Here is a 24,313-nt window from a genome sequence, read left to right as displayed (position 1 = left end):
CCCACCCTTTGTAGCTTAGAACAACGAAACTTGACTTTGGAAACAGAAATGATGAGCCTCCACGATGAACTAGATCAAGAGAGGAAAAAGTTTACCATGATAGAAATCAAAATGCGAAACGCCGAGCGAGCAAAGGAAGACGCTGAGAAGAGAAACGACATGTTGCAGAAGGAAATGGAGCAGTTTTTTTCCACGTTTGGGGAGCTGACGGTGGAACCCCGGAGAACCGAGCGAGGAAACACGATATGGATCCAGTGAGCCTGCGTCCCCCGCTGGGAAGAACTCTGGGGATTCTGGGGGGACGGTATACGGGATCAGGTGGCTGGTCCCCTGGCTGTACAGAGTCTAACTGGGGAAGGAGTGTCATTTACAGACATTAGCCATCCATAGCTGCGATGTGTACCAAAGTTATATCATGCCTCATAACGCTACTGTGCAAGTGTTACAACTGGATATGTGTATAGAGAGTAGTTTTTAAACCGTAAACTAAAAATGAGAAGCATATTGCAAGAATTATTTTATTGCAAGTCTTGTATTTAAAAATGTTAAATCGATACGTTGTTGCAATTTAGCTTGCTTTCAAGCTTCACCTCTTGCACTTAACATGAGCTATTTTTGGCATTGTGTTATATCATCAGCTTATTTTATAGATCAATATTTTTATTTCCCTTTTTGCTGAAGAAATGAAGATAAGCAGAAATATAAATATATATAAATATATATAAATATATATAAGATGAGTTATTAAAAATCAAAAGAAAAATAACTTTGTGGCTGTGCTATTTGTGCCCATTGACCTTGCCATGACCAAAAAGAGAAATGCAAATAATTCTATAAAATACAGTAGGATCACCAGGAACCTTTGAGCTGCTCTTTCAGTTCTTCCCTTGGCACTTCTCAGTTTTGTTTTGTGAGACGATTTGATGGAGAAACTTTGAAGCTGCGTAAGAAAGCCCCCATCTCGAGCCCCCTGCCTGCATTGCCAGATCCCTGGATGCGTACCTACTACGCACAATGCTCCTTAGAGGGGAAAAATGGTAAAGAATGGCATTTTACCAGCCATGCCTGGAATTACTCTGTCCTTCTGGAATGAATCTCCATGACTGCTAGATGTCGTTAGAGGAATTCTTCCTGCGGTTTGGGAGTTGGGAAACAACACTTGCTAACCCATATCCATATGAGCACCTGTCCCCCACCCAAAACCTGTCCCTGCGCCCCAACAATTGCACCTTGGAACAGCAGCAGTGAAACGGCATCACTGTGTCCCTCTCAGTGTAACTGCTACAGTGCCTGTCATATAGTGACATTTTTCTCTCACTAGGGCTGTTGCAATCCGGGATTCTTTCTACATCATAGCTGGTAAAGGTGTTTTTGCAGCAAGAGGAGGATGGGGGGGGGGTGCAGTTTGGGAAGAGGATCAGGAGGAGAAACAGAAAAGTTTAGAAGAAACAAACTATTTTGCTTCGAATTTTGACAATATCACCCTTCCCTGTTGAAAACATATTCATTCACAATAATGTTAAATCATGAATGTTTGAAGGTCCAATTTTGACAAATGTGAACATCAGTAATGCTAACTGTTTAGAAAAACCCAGGGCTCTCTGGAGCTAGAGTTTTGGAAGGACAATTCTTCACACTTCAATAAGGCAATGATTTTGGGAAGACAGGCAAATAAATCTCACACTATAACAAAAAGTCACAAAAGGCATAATTGGAAGTAAAGACTACATACTTGAGTTCATGAAGTCTGTGTTGTTTGAAGGTTGTACGTTTGTGTGTGTTTATTTTCAAGGGGGCCATGCATGGTCTTTACAGCATTCATTCTTGTCACTGTCCTGCTTTTGTTTCTACCTGCCCGCTGAGCAAGCGTGATGTGGTCCTTTGGTATCAAGCAATATCTATACAGCAGTAACTTCTTTAGCTTTAATTCCACTTTCCAATTATTTAACCAGATACTTCCACATGGATATCCTACAGGAAATTCAAAGTCTAAATGGGCAACATTGATCTCAATAACTCTCCCTCCACACCTTTTCATCTTTTTCCAGCCCCTGTCTTAATTAACGAAAACCTCAGACTCACCCAGGAAGCTATATGATGCAATAGGAATAAAATAAATGTTACGCAAACTGCTTGGGTTCAAATTGTCCACAATTTGCCAGCTGTTACTGAACCTCCAATGCCTAACTTTCCCCTCTGTGCAATGGGAAAAGTAACAATGCTGCTCCCATAGACTCGTTATGTGGTCTTAATGAGATAGCTTGTGTTAGGCTGAGGACAGCAGGTAGTATACAGGAAGGACTCCGTACATGTTAACTCTTATTTTTTCCTACTCTGCCTTCCTCGTCACTCTTAAATTCTCTCACCAATTAGACTATTCCACCCATCTACGCCTTTTTAATCTGCCTCTTTAATCAGTTTCCCTTCACCTTTTGATGAGAACATCCTACCCAGCCGTTCTTGTTCCAGTACCCTCCTCTGCTCTCATCGTCTACAGGCTGCCGTTTCGGAATCACACATCTGACTGTAGCTTGGCCTTGATAATGCTTTTGATGACTCTCCCTCACCCAGGCAAAGCCTTTCACATAGTATAGAAGACCCTCACCTTCTGTTTTATTCTCATCTCCTACCACTCCCCACCGCACCTGCCATACCATTTCATGTCTCTCAAACTTTCCACCTACCATTGCCGTGTCCTTCTTGTCTGCATTCCTTCTGTCCGGCACTCTCCAAGCATCTTATAAGCAGCAAATCAATGTCAGTTCCTCCAGGAAACTTCCTAGAATCTCAAAGCGGAGTTATTTGCCTTTTGTGCTTTCAATTTGCACGTATGTCTTAGCTCCACTGATAGCTCTGTTGATAACTGGAGCTTCTCAAGGGACCAGGATTTTATCTCATTGATCTTAAATCCCTCCCCTTCTATGCCTTATGCCAAAGAGTGTCAGCACAAAGAGTTAGCACCAATTTTTTTTGAATGAGAACACCTACATGTGCACAGTTATTCAACCTTTGGTATTTGAGGGATCCCGTTGTTAATTTTAACTATCGACCTCAGTCATAATGACCTCCAGTGGATGACTACCAGGAGCAGCATGTCCATCTGGGTTTCCATTAGTTCAGCTAAAAGCCTAGGGAAAAAAAAAAATCAACTGCAAATTAACATAAGAATAAATTAGAAAGGAGTAAGGAATGAGAAAGTAGTTAGGAAGTATCCAGAGTTCATTTGCTACATCTCATATTAATTAAAATTATTTAGGTAATTAAAATAAATCTTAAACTATAATTTCAAGGGAAACGGTTTGCTTCTGGATCTTGGACCTACTGTGTTTCACTAGTCCCACTGTGTGGGGGGGACATCCTTTGCGGAATATTTAAAATAGAATTGCCTGTGACCTCACGTGCACTGAAATATGGATTTTATATGGAACACTATGAAATGACTAAAAACTCCAAGTGGAATTAAGTACTTATTCCTGTTTATTTATGCATAAGCTGGAATCTCCCTCAAAAAAATTAGATCTTTCCCAGGTAGAATAGTCTATATTATCGATATAATTATGTCACCTTGAAAATTCAGGACAGCATTAAAGAATGTGACTCTGGCCACAGACCCCAGGGTTCTGTACACTGCGGAGCTGCAACCTGGTTAGAACCACCCCGTGGAAAAGACTATGCAGGAGCTTTCGGAATCGGAGACCTGGGTTCGAATCCCTCTCTACAATGTGGACTACAGGAAGGCAGGAAGTTTGCTGAATTCATCCCATCTCTGTGAACCTAGAACAATTTGGCAGATGGAAGGGCTCGACAAGTATTTGTGGCATCAATCAATGAGTGAATGTCTACAGCTCGATTTTCTGGATCAGATGTTCAGGGATGTTCTGAGTTGCATCTTTTAACAGAAGATAATAAATAACCAAATTCTACTTTATTTTAGGGCTCCAACAGTCACCAACAGACTGGACGTATTTCAGAGATTTGGCTTCATACAAGAATGTCATTGCAAAGGGACTCTGGTACCGTTGTGATATCGTTTGTTGATTTGGAGATTGTGAAGCCTGAAGTATAACGAGCTCAGCATCTAGCCCCAGCGGCTCCCGGAAGAAACGCGTACAACAGCAAACTTTCCATAATGCAGAGATGAACTACCCATTGGGCGTTTTTTAAATAAAAATTTTAAAAATGGTTTCATCTCCCATAATATAACGGAAAATATCCAAAATTTTCTTATGACGACTCATTAAGTGTACTTACATACAATTAGACGAAATAAGAACATTGAAACAGATTTCCAGTTTCATTGCTTTAAGCAAATAATTAAATGGACTCATTCAAGGCATACCACTAATTAAAACACATTATTATTTTTTTAAAAAGTAAATGAGATAAAGTCATTTTGCTGTAACTGGTTATTTTTAAGCAAAGTGAATTAATGAACTGCTTTATAATGTAGCTGAGAAGTTAAACTAGAAACTCAGAGCAATCTTCTTAGAACTTGATTTATGCCACATGCAAGTTTGCAATATATGAAGGAAAATGCAGTTGCTTTTTGAAAATCTTCCTTTTGTTGAAGAAATACTTTAATGTTATTAGTTCCCTTGGTTTGTATAAAGTATTATTTGCATTATAAAAATTGATCTTTTGTGTAACTGTTCACAGACAATATTCTCAACACGGTTTTATAAGTGTTAATGGAAGGTAATCATGTGTGAGACAGCCTTCTCGGTAGAGAGTGAAGGAGTTTTTAGATGAATAACATTTTGGTTTGTTTTGTTTTGCTTTATTTGTTGTTGGTTTTTTTCTTTTATTTTTCCTTTTTTTTTTTTTTTTTTTGAGACAGAGTCTCACTCTGTTGCCCGGGCTAGAGTGAGTGCCGTGGCGTCAGCCTAGCTCACAGCAACCTCAGACTCCTGGGCTGAAGCGATCCTCCTGCCTCAGCCTCCCAAGTAGCTGGGACTACAGGCATGTTCCACCATGCTTGGCTAATTTTTTTCTATTTTTAGTTGTTTGGCTAATTTCTTTCTATTTTTAGTAGAGACGGGGTCTCCCTCTTGCTCAGGGATGAGTAATGTTACTTTTGAGTTGCAGACAATCTGGACTATTGGCCAAACAGAAAGATGCCAGACAAGATCGGGCAAAGGACGTCACTGCGAATTCCATGATGAGGAGATAAAACCACGTACTCCAGGGAGTGAAACTTGAATCCCCTAAATTGCTCTTTAGACTTATTTTATGTTGGGATGTGAATGCATTTAAAGTAAGCAATATTTCACATAAAGAGTGTGGTAAACTTCACAGGGGTGTTTCACTTGTTTCTGTGTCATCGCAATTCAGGTGGCTGAGAAGTGTGACCCGCTACAGATGCTTCCAGTGGTTCCCGACGCGAGGTTATCTGAGATGGTGTGACTGTCGGTGTATTTCACCACTTGCAGATGTCTTCCAAGCAGGCCTTTCAAGACCCTTGGAGAAAAGGCATGTTGCCAGTACAAAACACCATTCTGATGAATTGGTAATGTCAGAAACCTCTACCTTGGCTGGAACCCAGGGCCGTTACTGAGCAAGTAGATTCATCCTTCACAGCTCGTTGTTTCCTAAGTACCTTCAAGTAAAGTAATATCCAAGACCCCTTGTTTCTTCCCACTGCAAACTTGGTCAAAATTACCAAATATTTGGTAACCCTTTATGGTATCAGGAATGCACCAATACTCCTCCTGACTCTTTCTCTCCATGAACGATCTTCTTGTGGAATTCAATTTCCCTTCTTACTATTGTGGGCAGTTTCAGGTACCTACGATTGACCATTTTTTTAAACTTATATTTTTAAAGAGAGTAAGGATCTGTGGTTTAAATTAGAACAGAAGTTATGCCAGAGATAATGAAAGGTTTCTATTTTCCAACAGAAAATAAATATAAGGATAAATGTGATAACTCCAAAGAGTAAGTATGTTTATCTTCCAGGCTTCCTAGTAATTAACTGGTTAAGTGATTTACCGAATTAGAAGGGCCACTCCTCAACGTCATTCAGACGCTGCCAGGTAAACTAATGCCAGTGCAGTGACACCCTCATCAAGCCACAAAATCACATTTGTTAATTCTCCAAGGAGTTTGAGATATCAAAGTTGGCTACCATGTAGACAAAAAAAAGAAAAAAAGCTTTTGCCTTTTCTCTTAGAATATAATTAAAGCGATTAGAATTTGATAATTAACCTAGGACATTGAACCCTATTCTACTCACCTAATGCTCCCAGGAAATGATCTTTTTTCCTTCATTGGTTTCATACCTTAAAGGAAACTTCCTGAATTAAAGCTATACAACTAGTATCTGCAGACAGAAACAAAGGTCATTTTTTTTAGAAGAAACCAGTTTCAAACGAAAACAGCATTTTGCGTGGTCACATTCACATCACACACTCTTGACCCAAGGTGAGAAAGTAGGTCAATCCTTATTTCTCATTTATTCCCTGGCACAGTCAGACCACAGGACGGGTTTCTTTCACCGGGTGTCAAAATGACATCATGTGAGACCTTTCGGAGGTCCTGTGAGCACACGCAACCGGAGACAATGAGCGGCATAATGACCATCGTCAACAGGCAAACTCCAACAAAGTCTGGGTTTGGATTTGGTTTTATGTTAAAGGAAGCACATTTCCTCTGACTTTAATAATCCACAAGAAACAGAAATCACAATGTATCGATTCAGTATCCACCTACAAAGAGTCCAAGAAGCCAAAGTTCTCCCCCAGTTCATCCTCTTGTTCCACAGACATTTTGAAAATAAAGGAGGGAAAAAAATAGAAATGGAAGAGTGTGAGAAAGAACACAGACATGATTTGAACGATTTCAAGTCCTTTTTAAACATCATTGAGATTGCATTTTTTATCCATCGGGCTGACTGACTTCAGTTCTCACAACTAAGACTTTGCAAAGAAACTGGCCGTGCATGGTTTTGCCTTCCAGGGTTGACCTAGAACTGCAAGGGTGCAGATGGGTGACTGTGTGTATGCGTGTGTGTGTGTGTGTGTGCTTTAAGTCCATTTATAACAATGACACAGGACAATTCCCATCATCAGTAATAGTCTTTGGAGTCCAATCATGCAGAAGAGCAGGCAGGTGCAAGTTAGGTCTCATTGCAAGATGGACATGGCAAGGTGAACAGAGTATCCTAGGTAAGGTTTGGGAGATTTGTCTCTATTAGAATATACTGGCCATTGGTCCCACATACTCAAAAGTTAAATATACAGGAATCTATATATAAACAAGCCTCCTTCCTTCAGTTTGACTGACCAAAGAAATAGGTCAAAGTGAACCATTTTCCGACAGAGAACTAAGTTCCAAAAGAAATAACAAAATTCTATAGTTTAATCACAAGGAAAGTAACTAATATAACTATTTACATTGTAACTTTTTTGTTGTTTTTACAGAAAGTTTCCCTGCTTGGTTTAGTGTTATCTGTGGCAAGTGTTGGACTCCTACCATTAAAATGTGTGTGTAGACTGGTGAGTGGGATGTGGTCTTCCTTCTCCGACCCAGAGTGGCTGGGATCAAAAATTCCTAGAGCCATTTTACACCTCCCTCTGAGCTGTAGATGTATTTTTCAGCAAATACGGTTGACAACATGCTTTACAGACCATACTGCTTTCAAAGATGTGGATTTTCATATGTAAAGAGATTCAAGTAGAAATAGATTTTGTATAATTTAGGTTTTGCGGTGAATATTTAAAATTTAAAAAAAAACAAAACAGTTTTGCTTATTTTTCTCCCCCTGAAAGGTCATAAAAGGACTTATATAGTCTCATCTATTCTACTTGTTCCATTTGCCAAGGCCAATTTTCCGATTTGCTAGTCACCTGTTATCGGTACCTTTAGATAATATGTTGCTGATAACGATAACAGATTGAGCCAAACTACCCACCTCCTCGGCCTTCAGTTAAGTAGCTTCCTCCAATTGGTGGGAAGTGGCCGGGCCCTGGTCCAACGGTGGGGTACGTTCCTACAAAGCTCAGTCATCAGATTCTTGAAGACGAAAGATTATTATCAGTTTTTATTCCACAAGAAGAAATTCTGTTGTAAGGCCAATGTATCTACCGCTTTTTAAAGATGAACACACTGACCCACAAAATGCATATAAAAATAGCAAAAACATAGCTAAAATGGTGGTGGGTCATCAGACTCTCACAGCAATTAAATGCTCCCTGCACATGGGTACACAGCCATTCCTCCTACGAAATCAACAAAACATTCCGATAAGGATCACTGCACTAAACCGAGTGCCCTAGAGGAAGTGACAGAAGGTTTGGCTCTCAGAGTGCCAACCTCATGCTCCAAAACGAGACCCAACCCCAGGCAGGGCCTTTGCCCTTTCTAGGAATATTGTCCAGGTGACTTTGACACTTCCCTGCCTGAAAAGTAAGAATATTCTTGGGAAGTAACAGGTGACGACAGAAGAAACATTATTTTTAAGAAAATAAGACTCGATGCGGAATATAATATATTCTGTGAATTTGATAATAACATAATCACCTCCTAATGATATTACAATAAAGTGTACCTAAGATGGTAAAGGACTGGTGGGCTTGTAAAGTGGCTATTCTTTGTTGTTCCATCGTCTGTCTGGCTTCAATCACCTGGTAAAATCGATCCTGCAAGAAGCCCGGGGACCAAAGCCTTACCTCTGTTTGTAAATGATACTTAAATCCAAGGGGTTTGTTCCAATTTATTTTCTCGTCCACAAGGAGGATCTGGCTGTGGGTAATCAGCTCCCAAGAGCCATAAAACAGAAATACAATACTAGTTGAGCTTCAGGAAGGCGGCAATAGTAGGGGAGGGGCATTGTCTAGCTCTTGCCTGGTTTAATCTGAGTGGGAAAAAAAAAAGAAAATCACCACTTCTGCAGGTGTGAGAGAGGGTCTAACTGTCAAGCACTTGCAAGATGCTGGCTGGACACATCCTTGTGTCCTGTGACGGCATGCTGGGGCTGATGAAGTTCCCCTTGGGATTCTCTGACACGCAGCCGCCTCCTCTCTGCATTTAATCCTATGTGGTAGACAGCGGGGGAGCAGAGAGGCCACAGATGTATCAAGAGAAAAGGACAGAGAGGGGAGATAAGCGAAGAATTAGGGAGGCAGAGAAGAGGAGTTTCAAAAAACCAACCAGGAACGTGACAGAAAGAAGAGTGAGGGAACACATGTGAATGAGGAGGCATTTTTGAAAACGAGGTTGTCTGCAAGATCAACTCAAGAGAATGGCAGCCAAATAGAGAAACGGGGCCGTTTTTATTCCACGGGACAAGCTGCACAAGCTAGTGTTTTTCTCTCCGTTCTGAACAAACAGCCTTTTGTCCTGAATCCCAGTGTGCAGCAGTCCAGCGACAGCGGCACTGCTGACACGGGATGGCCCGGGTCACAGTTCCCCGGGGACGCTATTGCTTGGAGAGGGACGGAGCTTCCCCGTTGCTGTATTTAAGGCAGTTTCCAGAGCACATTCTTGCTGGCTCTGTTTGAGGGGATCCCATTTGCCAGTCACAGCACACTCTTCAACCACCCGTTTCCTGCGTCTCACTTGGGCTTCAGGTGAAGTGTCACCGCACTGGGGAGCACCAAAAGGGTCAGAGTGCAAATAACTGCGATGGACACTTCACCAGAGTGAGGAGGAAGGGAAGCCCCTACTGAGACCTGTTATTGCTGAGAAGTCACCTTGGTATCGACTTGCGGATGACCAAGACGTTTCACAGTGCCGCCTGAAGTGCGCGGAAAAGCACGTCCATTTAATGTAACCTAAATTCGGGAGATTTTGCAGAACGTGGACATTAATGTTTCATGGCTTTTAAGACAAACTCATATTGCTAAAGCTGTGCAGCAGCGGTAACTCACGGGCAGGGTTATTGCTCTCAGACCTGCTGCACTGCAAAATTCAGACGGTCAGCCCTTCTTCGATGGTTCAAACTTAGGCAAACAAACAAAGAAACACGAAACATCGGCCATATGAAGGAGTCAGGGAAACCCCTGAGAATAACAATGTCTCTGGAGGTGTTTTCACATGCTAACCTGAGGATCACCCTGTGCTTTGGAAGTTTTATTTTTATTAATTACTTTTTTTTTTTAAATTCCAGATGAAGAAAGTAATATTTTTTCTCAAAAATAAAACTTTGCAAGGTAGGAACTTGGGAAGGAGACCACACATGGAAAACACAGCTGACAATCTGCAAGTGACCTAGGTAGGCTCGTTTCTGCTGTTTGAGGGAATCATACGGAGGCAATTCCACTCGGTTCTGGGGAGAGATTCTTACCATCAGATATGACACAATGACCCGGCCCTGCCACCTGCCACTTGCTCCAGCAGCCTCCTGTAGTGACAGATAATTTGGAAATGACAGATGGTTGGGTCAACTCTCTAAAATACGGATGTCGGTGTCTCCTAGCGTCTGGGTAACAATCTTCCTTCTGTCTGAGTCCACGTTGCAGCACTACCCTCCAGTCTCGCCTACTGTCCGCTGTCACGGGAGAGACCCTCAGCTTCTGCTCACACCTGCCTTCTAAAGGCCCAACCACGTGGCGCCTGAAAACTCTTACCCCCTCCCCCCACACTTTACATAAGCATCAAATATGTTCTTTCTACAAATTGGTACACAGGTGCCATTTAATCGGTTCAAACTTGGAAGCTACATCTCCAGGGGTCCAAGAGAGCTCACTCCCCCCCCGCCATGTTTTCCCCCTTTACATGTTTTCTTATAAGACATACAGCTTAATCAATTAACAAACTAAACAGCTTATATACTGGCAATATATTACAGATGGGTTTATGTCAGAGTAATAGATCACATGAGATGGACCGGGTGGCACCCCAGTGCACGATGTCTCGGGAGAGCCCTGAGGACACTGACAGTAGCATCTCTATGTGAGTAGTGCTGTGTGAATACAGACACATGCGGATCTGTATCTACATCCATCTGACTAGGCCAAAGGAGCAGGTAGATGCAAGATAGAGACACACACATGCTGGACGGGGCCACTGCACACCTTGTCATGCCATTTGAGAGGGCAGTTACAGGTTGCTGGTTTGGCAGCCATTAGAATTACACTTTATGGAAAAGGCTTCTCTAATTGTGTTTGATTTGCTCTCTGTCGTAAGCGTCGTTGGAAGAAGACCAAAGCAAGAGCAACTAGAAGTTAAATATGCGTTTGAGCTGAGCTGCAATACAGGACTCTGGGGAAGAAGCAGGCTGAAAGATTGGTTTCGATTTTAGGCTCGGATTCTCTCCCTTGCTGTTTTCTTGACGTTGCGTGTCTGCGTTTGTGTGTGTGCGTGAGTGTCTGCGTGTGTGTGTGTGTGTGTGTGTGTGTTCCATCCCATCATCTCCTGAAGAACGCCGGGTTTCGCAGGCAGGCGGCTAGTCACCTGCAACAACCCAGGGGTCCTGCCGAGGCTTCCAGGCTGCTGTCAGTGTCAGACGCCAGGGTCTGGTCGGTGGACATGGAGGAGATGTCGTTGACGGACGAGGATGGGGGGAGGCTCTCACTGCTGTTCACTGCTGCACCTGTGCTAAGAAAATGAAGACCAACATGACTAAATCTAGAACCAGACCCATCTTCATGCCAGTCAGGATGCAGGGATGGACTGACACAATGGGGGGGTGTCTAGTCCATCACCCATTTGATGGACCTTCATGAAACAGCGATACCGGGGATTCTAGTAGATGGTGCCAATCAAGACAAAACAACGCAGCCTTTCTGGTCACCAGTTATTCGCAGGCTAGTGTGGTGGTTATCAAATCTCACTCTACATTAGAAATCACCTGTACACTTAGGAAAAACACCACTAATATCCAGTCATACCACCCCCCCCTCCTCCTGCTCTTCCAATATTGTAATATAACTGGCCTTGGTCCAGGCATTTGCAATTTCTAAAAGCTCCCTAGAGACTGTCAAGGATAGAAAACCACTGGTTTGTGGATACGATAGATGAGCAAAAACCCTTTAATGTAGCCGTCTGAGCCTGGCTGCTTTTACCGCAGGGAACTTTCGAAACAAACACATGCACAGGTGTTTTCCCAGAAGTACAGGCTGAGCTAAAGTCCAGAAATCTGAATTACCTGAAGACTACAGCTCTAGAGAAACAAAGGTATATAAAGTAAATATTATTAATATTCATTAATATGATATCAAACCTAAAATACACATAGAAAAGCCACGTAGGACTTTAGATGAAAGTTCCCAAAGCCGGGGGACGAGAACAGGAGAGGCCAGAGCGTAGCTTTTGCTTATTTTCTTACTTTCCAGCATACCTAGGATCTCCAATAAGAACTCTGGATTTTTAACTTGGATTAATCTGGAAAAAATCTTTTATTTATCTGCTATGTGGGAACATAAAGATTTTGAAACTCTGAGCAGAAACTTGCTCGTAGTAATCACTCAGCAAAGGCTTGCTGAGTTACAACCGCTTTGAGAACAGAAGAAAGATGGGCCAAAGGCATCGTAAAAGTGTAATTAAACCATGGCACCCTGGAAACAGATTTACTGTTAATTTTTATATATTCATTCCACCTAAACAATCTGAGAGATAAAATATTTGTTTTGTGAAATAGTTCACTATTAAGAATATCTGTAATAGAATCACCTAATAAAATAAGACATGAGGAATTCTCACTAGAATTGTATCTTACTTGTGCAACTATAGTATGTAAGATCTACTTGGTGACAAACAATAAATCCAAAATAAGTTACAATAGTGTTATCACGTAGACCTAATAAATCAAAAAGACAAAACTAAACTACATTAAGGAAGCGGAAGGACTAACACAATCTGCCGTGTTTCTGGGGTAGACATTTCTTGCCCGTGGAAAAAATGTGATGAAAAGTTGACAGTATTTAGAGAGGACACAAACACCCAAACTAAGACAGATTGTGTGTATCCTGTATGTATTTTAAAGTTGTATTTGTTGATTATAAATATATTTATGTAAACTATGGGAAATGTAAAAAAAAATACAAGAAAATATATAATGATATGCACTGATCCTCAAATAAATGGTAAGAACTGTTACATTTTTGGTATCTTTCTTTCCAGTCTTTTTGCCTGGAAGTTTCCCTAGTTGTAATCATTTAATATGTATTCTTCCGTGTCCTGGTATTTTCATATACAGAAAAGCCTAGGCATTTTTCATGTTCATTAAATTCTTAACATTGTCCATGCTTCCTAATCTTAAACGTCACTGGAAGAGATTTTTAAAGTGCTCTCGTTATTGTCTTCCTCCATATAATTACTTTCACTCTCAGAATGTGTAATGTAAAGTTATCTGGCTTCAATTTATTCCAACTTTATTTGATTATGTCCCTTATAGATACATGCAGAGCCAGTTCATTTCCTCTCGTGACAAGATTTCATCTGACAGCAGACAGGCCCGGATTCCCTCCCGTCGCCCAAATGCCCAGTTCTGGTTGGTTTTTTTATCCCCCTGATTTTGGGTTAAATTATAGCTACAGCCTTCTCGTTCTTTTATAACTCCTGGTCTCCAATAATTTAATGTCACTATGATGAACTTCGCGGAAGCCTCTGCAATTTTTCCACATCCTTATTAAAGGGTAGAGATTAAAACTGGACACAGGACTCTAATAAAGGCCTGATCGATTGCAGGCCCGATAGAGTTTAAGATCGCTTTTTCTCTTACTGTCCGTTTGTCTCCTGGATGATAGTTTCCTACATTATAGAATGGATTTCAAACCATGCTGCCAAAGGTTTAGATTTAGTTTTGACTTGAGATATACAATGATGCCCACGTATCTTTTTGTAACAACGTTATTAGGATGTAATTTTAGATCTCACACTTAAGTCTATGATACATTTTCAGTTCATTTTTGTATAGAATACGAGGTGGGGTCCACCTTTGTTCTTTTGCATGTAGGTATGCAGTCACCCCCACATCATTTATTGAAAAGACTATTCTTTGCCCATCAAATTATCTTGACATCCTTGTTAAAAATCAGTTGATCATAAATGTGAGGATTTATTTCTGGACTCTTGATTCCATTCCATTGAACTATTTGTGTATCTTCATGCAAGTAACACACACTGTCTTTAACATTGTAGCTTTAAAGTAAGTTTTAAAATCAGGAAGTGTGAATCCTCCAACTGTGTCCTTTTGGCTATGCTTTGTTTTGGCTATGCTGTGTGCCTTACATTTCCATGTGAATTTTAAGATCAGCTTGTCAATTTCTGCCAAAAGACAGCTATGATTTTGATAGGTATTGTGTTTAATCTGTAAGTCAATTTGGGGAGAATCATCACCTTGGCAGTATTAAATCTTCCAACCCATGAACAATGGAATGACTTTCCATTTATATAGGTCTTCTTTCATTTCTTTCAGCAATGTTTTGCAGTTTTCAGAGTACAAAGTTTGTACTTATTTTGTTAAATTTATCCCTAAGTATCTTTTTCTTGTTGATGCTATTATAAATGAATTGTTCTCTGTTCGCTGCTAGTGTGCAGAAATGCAACTGATTTATCTGAATAAGAAATCTTTGTGTCTGTGGTTTGGAAACGAAACTGATCAAATGATGGCATATACATCCTCTTAATGTTATAATTAATCAAAATGCCAGTGGAATCAGAAATAATTTTGCTAGCATGCTTTATTTAAATAACAATAAAATAATAAATTTGAAAGTTTTAAAATAAAGTTTTGGCAAAATGCAAATCAAAAATGTATAGTCTTGCTCTTCCCCTGAGGTAGGCTTTTTCTCCTACCCTGGCTGAAGCTGATTACGTGGATATGTTCTGACTGTCACGGTTAAAGCTGAGTAATGATCCACTAGGAGTGCGATAAGGCTTGGCTGAGATAAGCCTCCCTTATAGGAGCGCAATTTGATGTTTACAAATAAACACAAACCCACAACAATGACAGCTAGAGAAATTACACAAAGAATATTGAGGAAATTTCTCCAGCAAAACACAAATTTACATGTATAAACAATACCGAATGAAGGCAGCAAAAGCCAAAGTAGCTTTTGATAAGTTCTGCATAAATGGGATTTTGCTGCAGGTTGTGCTTATAAAATACACAGTACTCCTACTGTACTTATTTTAGTAACTGGCATATTCTCAGCAGACTTCTAGAATATTCTGAGTGTCATGCCATACAACTCAGCCCCTCACTACATATATAGCTTTGTTATGTGATTGCCTCATGCTTGCATTTCCCTTGCTTCTTTTGACTTCTTTCATTATATTCTACTTTTTTATTTCTCCTGTCTTCCATAGTGTCTACTACTGAGTACAGAGTAACTACTCAATTTAACAAAATGGCATTGAGTGTCTTTTATGTGAACTCTTCCAGGTAGGTACTGTGAGGGAAGCAACTTTCTCCTGCTATTAAACTAGTGAAACTGCTAAACTACTTTTAGCCAAAGGAAATCATTTTGTTTCGCTGTCTGTCTGCTCCCTTTGCTCATCAGCTGGGTCTCTGTAATGCTCACCTTCTGTGTTGCAATGATCCTGCCCTCTACTTTATCAATGCTGAATGCAGATTACAATCAGTATTCAATTACTCAAAGCTCAGGACCTGTCAGAGTCTTTATCACCCATATCTCTAGGGGTCCGGGGACTATTGTTCCTGATTTTATATGGCACAAATTCTTCCAGTGCTTCCTTTATAAAATTCCCATTACATCTGCTTGTTTTATGGGAATGGTTCCTCTCTAGATAGTGTTACGGTGCGAAAATGATGTGCTCTGTGTAGTGGTGCTGGAGCTGGATTTAGTGGCTTCTTAAAGCCAATTGTTAGCATCCCTTCCCAACTCTGCTTTCACTGATGTCACTTTGGTAGCTTAAAAGTCGTCACAGTGAGAATATTTACACCATAGAAATTGGTAAGGACTACTAGTCAATTCTTTTTTTTTTTTTTTTTTTAAATGATGGTCGCTAGATATTAACCAGCCCACCATTGTTAGACGAAAAATATTTGCTTCTGTATGTCTCCCTGACTGCAGCGCCTTCTGGCTTTACTGGATGATCCATTCAAGTCTATTTCCATGTAGGCAATAAATAAGATTTGTAAATCATAAAACCAACACCAATATAAGTGGCCACGCATGGACCTTGGCATTAAGTTGTTAATTTACTGCCAAGCAATTTGTGAAAATCTCTTGAACAGAATTGAACTGAATTGAATCTGATTATAACGTCTACTTGTCCAGGCAATGTGGGAAAGATCCCTTCCTTCTCTGTTATGTAGGAGAAACCAGTAGAGACATACATTTAAAAAAATGTTTCACCATCAATAAAGCATCACAAATTTTTGTCACTGAAAACAAAATTAAAAGAAACCGAAAATACTAATAGGGCTATACATGAGGAATATTAGCTGCTTTCAACTTTCTTAAAAAAATTAGGCATCACAGAAAGAAGTAACTTATGCTAGTGAAAATTTCTCAACTAGAAGCTATCTAATAAAAAAATATTCATCATCTCAGGGGAAAACATTGTTCTGCTTTTTATAAGGAAATTATTTTGACCCCCTCAACAACAACCACCACCAAAAAAAAAAAAAAAAATAGATAAAAAGAATTAGAAAAAAACACTAGAGTGGCAGAAATCACTGAGCTATAGTTCCTTCACTATCGATATGATCTTGAGTGTCAACTTATCTGATATTTTTAAATAAAAATTAAATTATTGGACTACATTAGAGACCCTAAGACATGCTCCCATGGTGGGGAATATGGGCCGTGCTGGGGAAGGGGAGGTTGTATATTAAAATCGCCAAGGGAGCTTTATCTTTGATTTAGAGATTTTGACAAAGCTCTGCCCATCCTTACGCTCAGCATCCTAATCTTAGTAAGTCCTTATTGCTACAGGAGCTTTCCTTCTCAGGTGGAATAGGGGTGGGTGAGCAAACGTGAGCGTTGCTGAATTAGATGGCCTCCTATATTTGTGATAGTTGTAACATTCTATAACAAATGCTTTTAGAAGCAAATTAATTTCTATTCATGGACTGCTATTCCCTCAGCAATCTTTATAAATCAATTCAGGAAGCAAGCAGCTATGCCATCCTTGAAAATAAATCACTAAGCAAGTGAAATCAGATAGCAGAAGGGAGTACAATTATTTATTTAGAAATGTAACTGAAGTTTAGATTTATTTCTTATTGATATACAACAATTCCATCAACAAATATCAAACCTATAAATTATTCTACAAGCGCACATTTAACTTCCTAGTTACATTTTTAAAGCATGACTAGAACATGGGTCTGGGTATCAGAACCATTTCATCCCTGAGAAACTGCATTAACTTACTCCCTTGCTGCAGGACTCCCAGTGTTGCCATACCTGAATAGTACGAGAGTCCACATTGTAAAATTACGTTATCCTAGCTATTCACAAAATAAAATATGCTAGACAAACATTAATCGTAAACGTGACTATAACAAAGAATGTAAAAAAGCTGACTTTTCAGACTTTTTTTTTCAGTAACTGCTTTTTCTTTCCAGCATAGTTTACTGCACATACACACACACACACACACACACACACACACACACAGTGATGCACCAATAAATATTTAACAGTTGGCTCTCCAGGAGAAAAAAAACATGCCCTGATTGGTTTTACACTGAATCATTACACTCAGAATAATCAGAATGAATGCCACCCCAGATACTGAAAAGAAGAAAACTGAAATCATTATAGGGAAACAATCACGTGACATTTGTCCATTTGCTTGATAAGCGATGTTACTGGCTGCAACTCCTACACAAAGGCCAGAGATTACCCAAGTACTGGTTTATCGGTTATTCACTGAGAGTGAGTACCTGAAGGAGAAGGCTGTCCTTTTACTACTCCATTCTTAGTCTTTTCTTCTGAATTCATTACTTCCTTGTAGATAAGTTCTGTAAGAAACAGTTATCTGTGTTATTACAGAAAACAAATTTCTCCTTAATCTACAGAGAAATTCATTAGTGAATAAAAAATAATAACATTTTGATGGAGTTGGGTAAAAGAAAAATCAATTAGGATTCCTTTATTTCCCTATTTCTCTATTTCCTTGCAATTAGCATAGAGCCTGGCACAAGCAGGTGCTCAATAAGGCAGCTGGATAAATAAATGTATGCAGAATACACATTTTACTTGTTTTCTGAATCTTTGGGGGAACTTCTGATGCATTCTAGCTTCATCTGTTAAGGATTTTAATGGCTGTTTTTGAATATCCATTTTCTTTTTATACTCACTCCCTAGGAGATGCAAATATTCTCATGATTTTAAATTATTTCCAACTCTTACAATTTCCATCTTTTACTGTATCTTTTTCCCAGACTCCTATCTTTTATTTGTATACCTAAACTTGCCTAAACCCCAACACATAAAAAAATTTATTTTGTTCATTCCCAAACTAGCATCCATTTTTGGCTTTCTTGTTGCCAGAGTTAAATTAGATGTATTCAGTCCTTTTTTACTTAGCTCCCTTTATCTAAAAATCATGTAGCCCTACCCATTTTTGCTTTGCAATGGCTTACAATATATCACCATCTTTTATAAGTAGTCATTTCCCAAATTTCTCACTATTTAGTCCATATCCTCAAATGATGGTTATATCCTATTCATGAACTCCTAAGGACTATCTTCCTGTCCTTACTTAGATCAAAGCAAGACTTTTCCATCTACCATCTGGAATCTTTTCATATGCTCATTTTTTCATATTCACCGTGACCCCTTGACAATCTCTTTACTATCCTTATAACCTGTTTTTGTTTGGTTCTACTCTTATTCTCCTCTTAGCCTCCCATCTGGTATTTTCCTTTTTTCCCCTCCAAATTTACATTTAATTCCTTTAAGGTAGCCTAAAAGTTTCTTCCCTTCTGAGCTTTCCTTTATGCTCCTCCCCATTTTTATCTGATCATTTGTTACAGTCTGCTTTGGTTTTCTCATATTTATTCTATTGTGTATTAGTTTAATAATTTTTTGTAAGCTTAATTTGTTTTCCTGCTTTGTTTCACTCTGAGTATAATCTTCAAGATGTAGTACGTATTTGGAAATATTTTGCTAAAAAATGAATTAATGTAATCATTAATTCCTTTTTTTTTTACTTTGAGAAATAAATAAGAAATAAGCCACTTAGATACATATATTTTCTATTTAAATCATCAAGACTTGTAAAACCAGTGGAATTCCTGTATTAACTATCTTTTATTTTCTAAAGTCTAAAATTATCTCAGAATTAACTTTAATATTCTATTTCTTGTGATAATTTTATGTATAAACTTGGAAAGTTTAATTCTGAACTGAAGCTTGCCCCCCACCCTGACAAACACTTCAACAATCAGTATTATTTAAAAAGGTATCAATATTTAATTCTTTTCATTCTTGAGCAAATGCAGTATTACTATTAGTATAAACCAACAGATGAAAAGCCTTAGAGGATACTTTCTGAGTTTTAATTAAAAATAAAAAAAATAGTATACTTTTTTAAAGTAGAATTACCTTTCCATTCTTCGATGGTGTGCTCTCTTTCATCCAGCTGTTTGTCATATATCTGAGGTGGAGGCTGCCAAGTAAAAAAAAAAAAACAACCAATCAACTTTGCAAAACCTAAACATAACTAAACTCTTACAATGCAGGAGAATAACTTGTCATTGATTGGTTTGGGTGGTGATCAGAACTTTATACAAATTACAAGATAATTACAGTAGTTCAGAAGTTAAAATTTCCACACTAACTTCTCAAGGATTCATTTATATTACAGTATATTCTGCTCACTAAATAAAGCAGCACAACCCAAATCCTGAGAGCTCACTTCTCAAAATCTTCTAATTCACAACCCATGCCTGAGCAACTCATCACTGGTCTTTTAAAAAGCAAACAAGACAGGCCATTCCAAGGGTCCCGAAGCTGCTGAAATGTCTCCTCCCCTTCACTTGCCCTGTAACAGAGCTATACCGAAACTATCCCAAACTGATAGGATTTTGTTGCATTTTTATGAAGAAGTCCATCCATAATATCTCCTAACAGACCACAGCACTAGTCCTCAATATAAAGAAATATTTAGACCAAATCCACCTTTTATTTTTCTTGAAGCACCACAAAACACCTTTATTTATTGCTGTATGTCCTATATTTAAATGATTTCAAGCTTTTCTTCCCCCTCGGGCAGAAGACACTGCCAGTTGTCTATTGAGGTGAGCCACTTTGAACCCCTGAGTGGTCCCCTGCTTAGTTCTCTCTATGACAAATGATGTGACAGGGCCTCCAGTCCGACTTACGGAGTCAGTGTGCCTCTTCCTCTATGGAGTTCAGATACGGAACAGGAGAGATTTTCACCAATCTATGTGCCTTCCAGAAAGGAGGGTCTCAAATAGACTCCCTGACCTCTTCTTCCTGATATTTACTTGGGGAGATCTATTGTGGTAGCTTGAGTAGCTCCAATTCAGGCTAAGTAACATGGGGGAAAAAAAATCTCTTGGAAAAATAAGTCACCATGAAGTAGAGAAAGATGGGGCTGAGGAGCTACACTGGCTGACACGGGGCTAAGCACAAAGAATAGCTATAAAATTTATGGCACCATGACACAGGGGACCCTAGAATTAGTCCTTGTCCAATACTCCCAAAGCAATAGTTTCCGTGAGAAACTAAGAGTCACTCAACAAGAATGACTCAAGCCCAGGAGAACACGGATCTCTCAAAATCGGCTGTTGTAGGAAAGGCTTTGGACAAGATTTTCAGAGACAGGAGAGAGTGGGATGATATAAACAAAGTGCTGAAATTTAAAACCTGTTCATTGAGAATATTACAACCAGAAAAAGCCGTTTCTCAGAAATGAAGAAGAGATAAAGGCTCACAGATAAACAAAAGCTGAGTTTATCGCCACTGGAACTGTATGACAAGAAATGCTAAAAAGAGTTCTTCAGGCCAGAAGAAAAGGATGCTAGCTGGCGACACAGAAACATGTGAAGGTATAAAACTTACTGGTAAAAGCAAGTGCACAGTCAAAACCAGAACATTTTAGTACTACTATAATGATGGTGTGTAAATGACCTGTGTCTTCAGTATGAAGGTTAAAAGACAAAACTATTAAAAATAGTAATAGCTACAATAACGTGTTAAGGGATACACAATATAAAAAGATGTAAATTGTGACATCAAAGATTTAAAGTGTGAGAGGAAGAGTGGAGTGAAAGTGTAGTTTTTTAATGCAATCAAAGTCAAGTTATAATCAGCTTAAAATAGCCTGTTAAAAGATGTTTTTTGTAAGCCTCCTGATAACCACAGACAAAAATCTATAGTAGACGCACAAAAGATAAAATGTAAAGAATCAAAGCATACCACTAGGGAAAAGCACTTAATCACAAACACAGACAGAAAGAGAGGAAGAAAGGAACAAAGAATCTACAAAACAACCAGGAAACAATGAACAAAATGGCAGCAGAAAGTCCTTATCAATCAATAATTACCTCGAAGGCAAAAGGCTTAAATTCTCCTATCAACTTAGACACGATATGGCTGAGGGAGCAGTATAAAGTGACTGGGTATCTAGTTATATCATCTGGGTAGAAAGTAGTGCCATGAATCGTAAGGAGGAGGGGGAATAGATTTTGCGTGGATAGGAGATATACCCGCTCGATATTTAACAATGTTAATAGTGAGCTGCCAATTTAAATTCCAGAGACTGTTAGATTTATAGATCTGGAATTCAAGCCAGCTCTATGGGACAATATATAGATTTGAGTCATTTATGGCAATTAAAGTTAAAGCTGTGGTAGAAGATAAGACTTCCAGGGAGAGAAGAAATTAGGGCTATCAGGAGAGAACTCCTGGGATACACGATTCTAAGGGAAGAGAAAACAACTCAGACCCAGCAATGGAGGCTGGAGGAGAAGAGGAGTGTTGTCACCACAGAAATCCAAGGGGACAGGTGCAGGACGGAGGGTGTTGTCAGACTGTTCAAATGGACAGATACGTGAGATGCCAGTTTGCTTCGGACTTGGCACCTAAGAGGGCACTGGTGATTTCAGAGAAAGCAGTTTCAAGGTTTGAGAAGTGAACTAGAGTAACTGTGAGTAAACAAGGACTACTATTTTAGACAGACTTGGCTACAAAGGTGGGAGACACACTTCCATTGCTACAGGCAGAGGTATAGTAAAAAATGTTGGCTTTGATCCTTTGTTCTTTTAAATGAAAGAGGCTAAAGCATGTCTATTTGTTAGAAGTAGTCCCCAGTGGAGTATGAATAATAGGACACACACACAACAGGGAAGGAAAAGATCCATATGCAGAAAAGAAAGACCATGAACAAAAAAGTACTGTATCCTGGGTTTTCCTGGATCTTGTATAACTGACTCTATCCTGGTATTATCATTTCTCTCCTCAAGATCTTCATCATCCTAGTACCATTCAGACTAGGCTGATTTTCATATACTATCTTGTTTAGTCCTTATCACAACTTTCCTCTCCTGCGTACGCAAGTGAAGCACAAAAAGATTAAATAACATATCAGTAGGTGGTGCAGGCAGTATTTCAACTCAAAACTGTCTGAATGCAAAATTACAAAATCTGTGTTCTTTTTGTTTTTCTACTAAACTATGGCTTATGATATAGTTCCTGCTAATTCAACCTGTTGAAATAAATATATTCAAAGGTTTTTGTTAGGCAAACAGAGCAAAAGAGATTAGCAGGAAGAAAAGTCAATGCTGTTCTCTAGCTGGAGGGACCCTCAAAGATACTGTTAATTAGCATCACAGATACAAATTTCCATGTCCACTCAATAGGGGTGACAAGATGTACACTGTACTGTGATGCTGCCACCTCGTGGCTGGAAAATAACATTAAGTAAGAGGTGCTTGGGTGTGAGTTCATCGTTTTCATCAAATTGCTCTAACCTAGGTGTTCTCAACTATGGTTGCACATTGAAATCATCTGGGAGCTTTAGAAACACTAATGCCTAGATCCCACCCCAGAAATTCTTACTTAAATGTTCTCGGGGTAAACCCTGGGCATCAGGATACTTAAAGCTCACCAAATGATTCTAATTGTGCAGCAAGATTAAAACTTCTGCTCTAACCATTTATACCATAATAAGAGCCAATTTTGTCATCTGCCTAAGTATGCTTCATTTTTATAGATGGAGAAGAAAATATTCTAGACAAAGTAAGGATTTTCTTTCAGTCTTCAATGATGTCTATTTCCTGGTAAATAGAAATGACTTCTGGACAGAAATATCATGGGCTAAGGTTTTGAAATACAGGACAAAGAGATTTATGAATTACAATCAAGGTGGACACAAGATCTGAGCCTCATAATCAGATGTAGTCTGTAGGCCAAAGTAAGCAAGAAGAATCTCTGAGCCTCTTGAATAAGTCACAGGTTTCCTAAAAGGAACAATGGAAAGGGCACTAAACTTGGAGCCCCCTTGCCTCTGATATTAGTAAGATGAGTGACCTTGGGCAAGTCACTTAGTTTGCAATGAAAGAGTTTCATACACTGCTTTATTTAAGAGAAAACTAATTCCAAATGTAGAACAAATATCTAACCAGCTAATTCGTCAAACCTCTCTTAAGAACTTGCCATGTGCAAAGCATTGCATTATAATGGGTTATCTATGCAAAGCACTAGTGTTGCTTGGAGACATCATAGCAGTAGGTGACCAGAGGAAACTTTGAAAGCTAGTAATGCCAATTTTAATTATAATGTGAATTGAGTGTAATTGGAAAACTTAATTAAGTAATGCTCCAGTGGTTTCATAAGGAAGTTAGATTCAGTTTTCCTTATTTTTCATTCTGTTTTGTAGTTTTCTCATTTGTTAGGTTGCAAATTTATTAGCCTTGGACCATCAAAAATTGCGATCATGTCTTGAAAATGGAAATTCTCTTTCCTGCTCCTTGGAAATTAATTTTTTTCTATCATTCTTAAACAGAAAAGGCTCAGTAATTGCACCACCGATCACCTAGCGCCCAAGTCATAAGCCTTTCTTTTTTTAATTGATTCTTTTAACACATATTTATTAACCAACTACTGTATGCTATCAGTCATCTTTGAACTCTATGTCCCTTTGAGCTCAAATCTAATTATTTACAATTCATGTTGATTATTAGCTTCTAAGCATCTCTAGAATCTTCTGCCCCTGTCTACTCTGAAGCCACCATCAGTTCTAATCTAGATTGCTACAGATCTATCCCCCTCCCTTCCATCTCCCTTTTTTCTACTTCATCCCAATTTGCAGGTAATAGTGACTTTTGGAAGTTCAAATCTGATAATGCTATTATCCTGCTTGGTAGCTAATGGCTTCCCTTCACCCTGGGGTAGGATGCATGGTCCATAACAATGCTTAGAGACTC

The 24,313-nt window shown here is 39.1% G+C and overlaps 2 protein-coding genes across 7 annotated transcripts in view; one reads left to right on the top strand and one right to left on the bottom strand.

The window, feature by feature from the left end:
- ARHGAP24 (Rho GTPase activating protein 24) overlaps positions 1 to 675 on the top strand; it is a 330,318-nt gene extending 329,643 nt beyond the window's left edge. For all 3 annotated transcript variants that reach the window (XM_069485543.1, XM_069485545.1, XM_069485544.1), the window contains one exon: positions 15 to 675. In XM_069485543.1, the coding sequence (XP_069341644.1) occupies positions 15 to 258 (244 nt within the window). In that variant the 3' untranslated portion in view covers positions 259 to 675. The remainder of the gene's footprint in view (positions 1 to 14) is intronic.
- A 10,712-nt stretch (positions 676 to 11,387) lies between these two features.
- MAPK10 (mitogen-activated protein kinase 10) overlaps positions 11,388 to 24,313 on the bottom strand; it is a 96,911-nt gene continuing 83,985 nt past the window's right edge. For 3 of the 4 annotated variants that reach the window (XM_069485539.1, XM_069485538.1, XM_069485542.1), the window contains 3 exons: positions 19,467 to 19,530; positions 17,801 to 17,878; positions 11,388 to 11,530 (listed from right to left, as the gene is read on the bottom strand). In XM_069485539.1, coding sequence (XP_069341640.1) covers positions 11,388 to 11,530; positions 17,801 to 17,878; positions 19,467 to 19,530 — 285 coding nt within the window. The remainder of the gene's footprint in view (positions 11,531 to 17,800; positions 17,879 to 19,466; positions 19,531 to 24,313) is intronic. The other variant, XM_069485540.1, reaches the window with a different exon arrangement.

Source organism: Eulemur rufifrons, chromosome 13, assembly GCF_041146395.1.
Source record: "Eulemur rufifrons isolate Redbay chromosome 13, OSU_ERuf_1, whole genome shotgun sequence".
Lineage (NCBI taxonomy): Eukaryota > Metazoa > Chordata > Mammalia > Primates > Lemuridae > Eulemur > Eulemur rufifrons.
The sequence above is the reverse complement of the archived record's forward strand: the minus strand, read 5'-3'. Positions and strand labels throughout refer to the sequence as shown.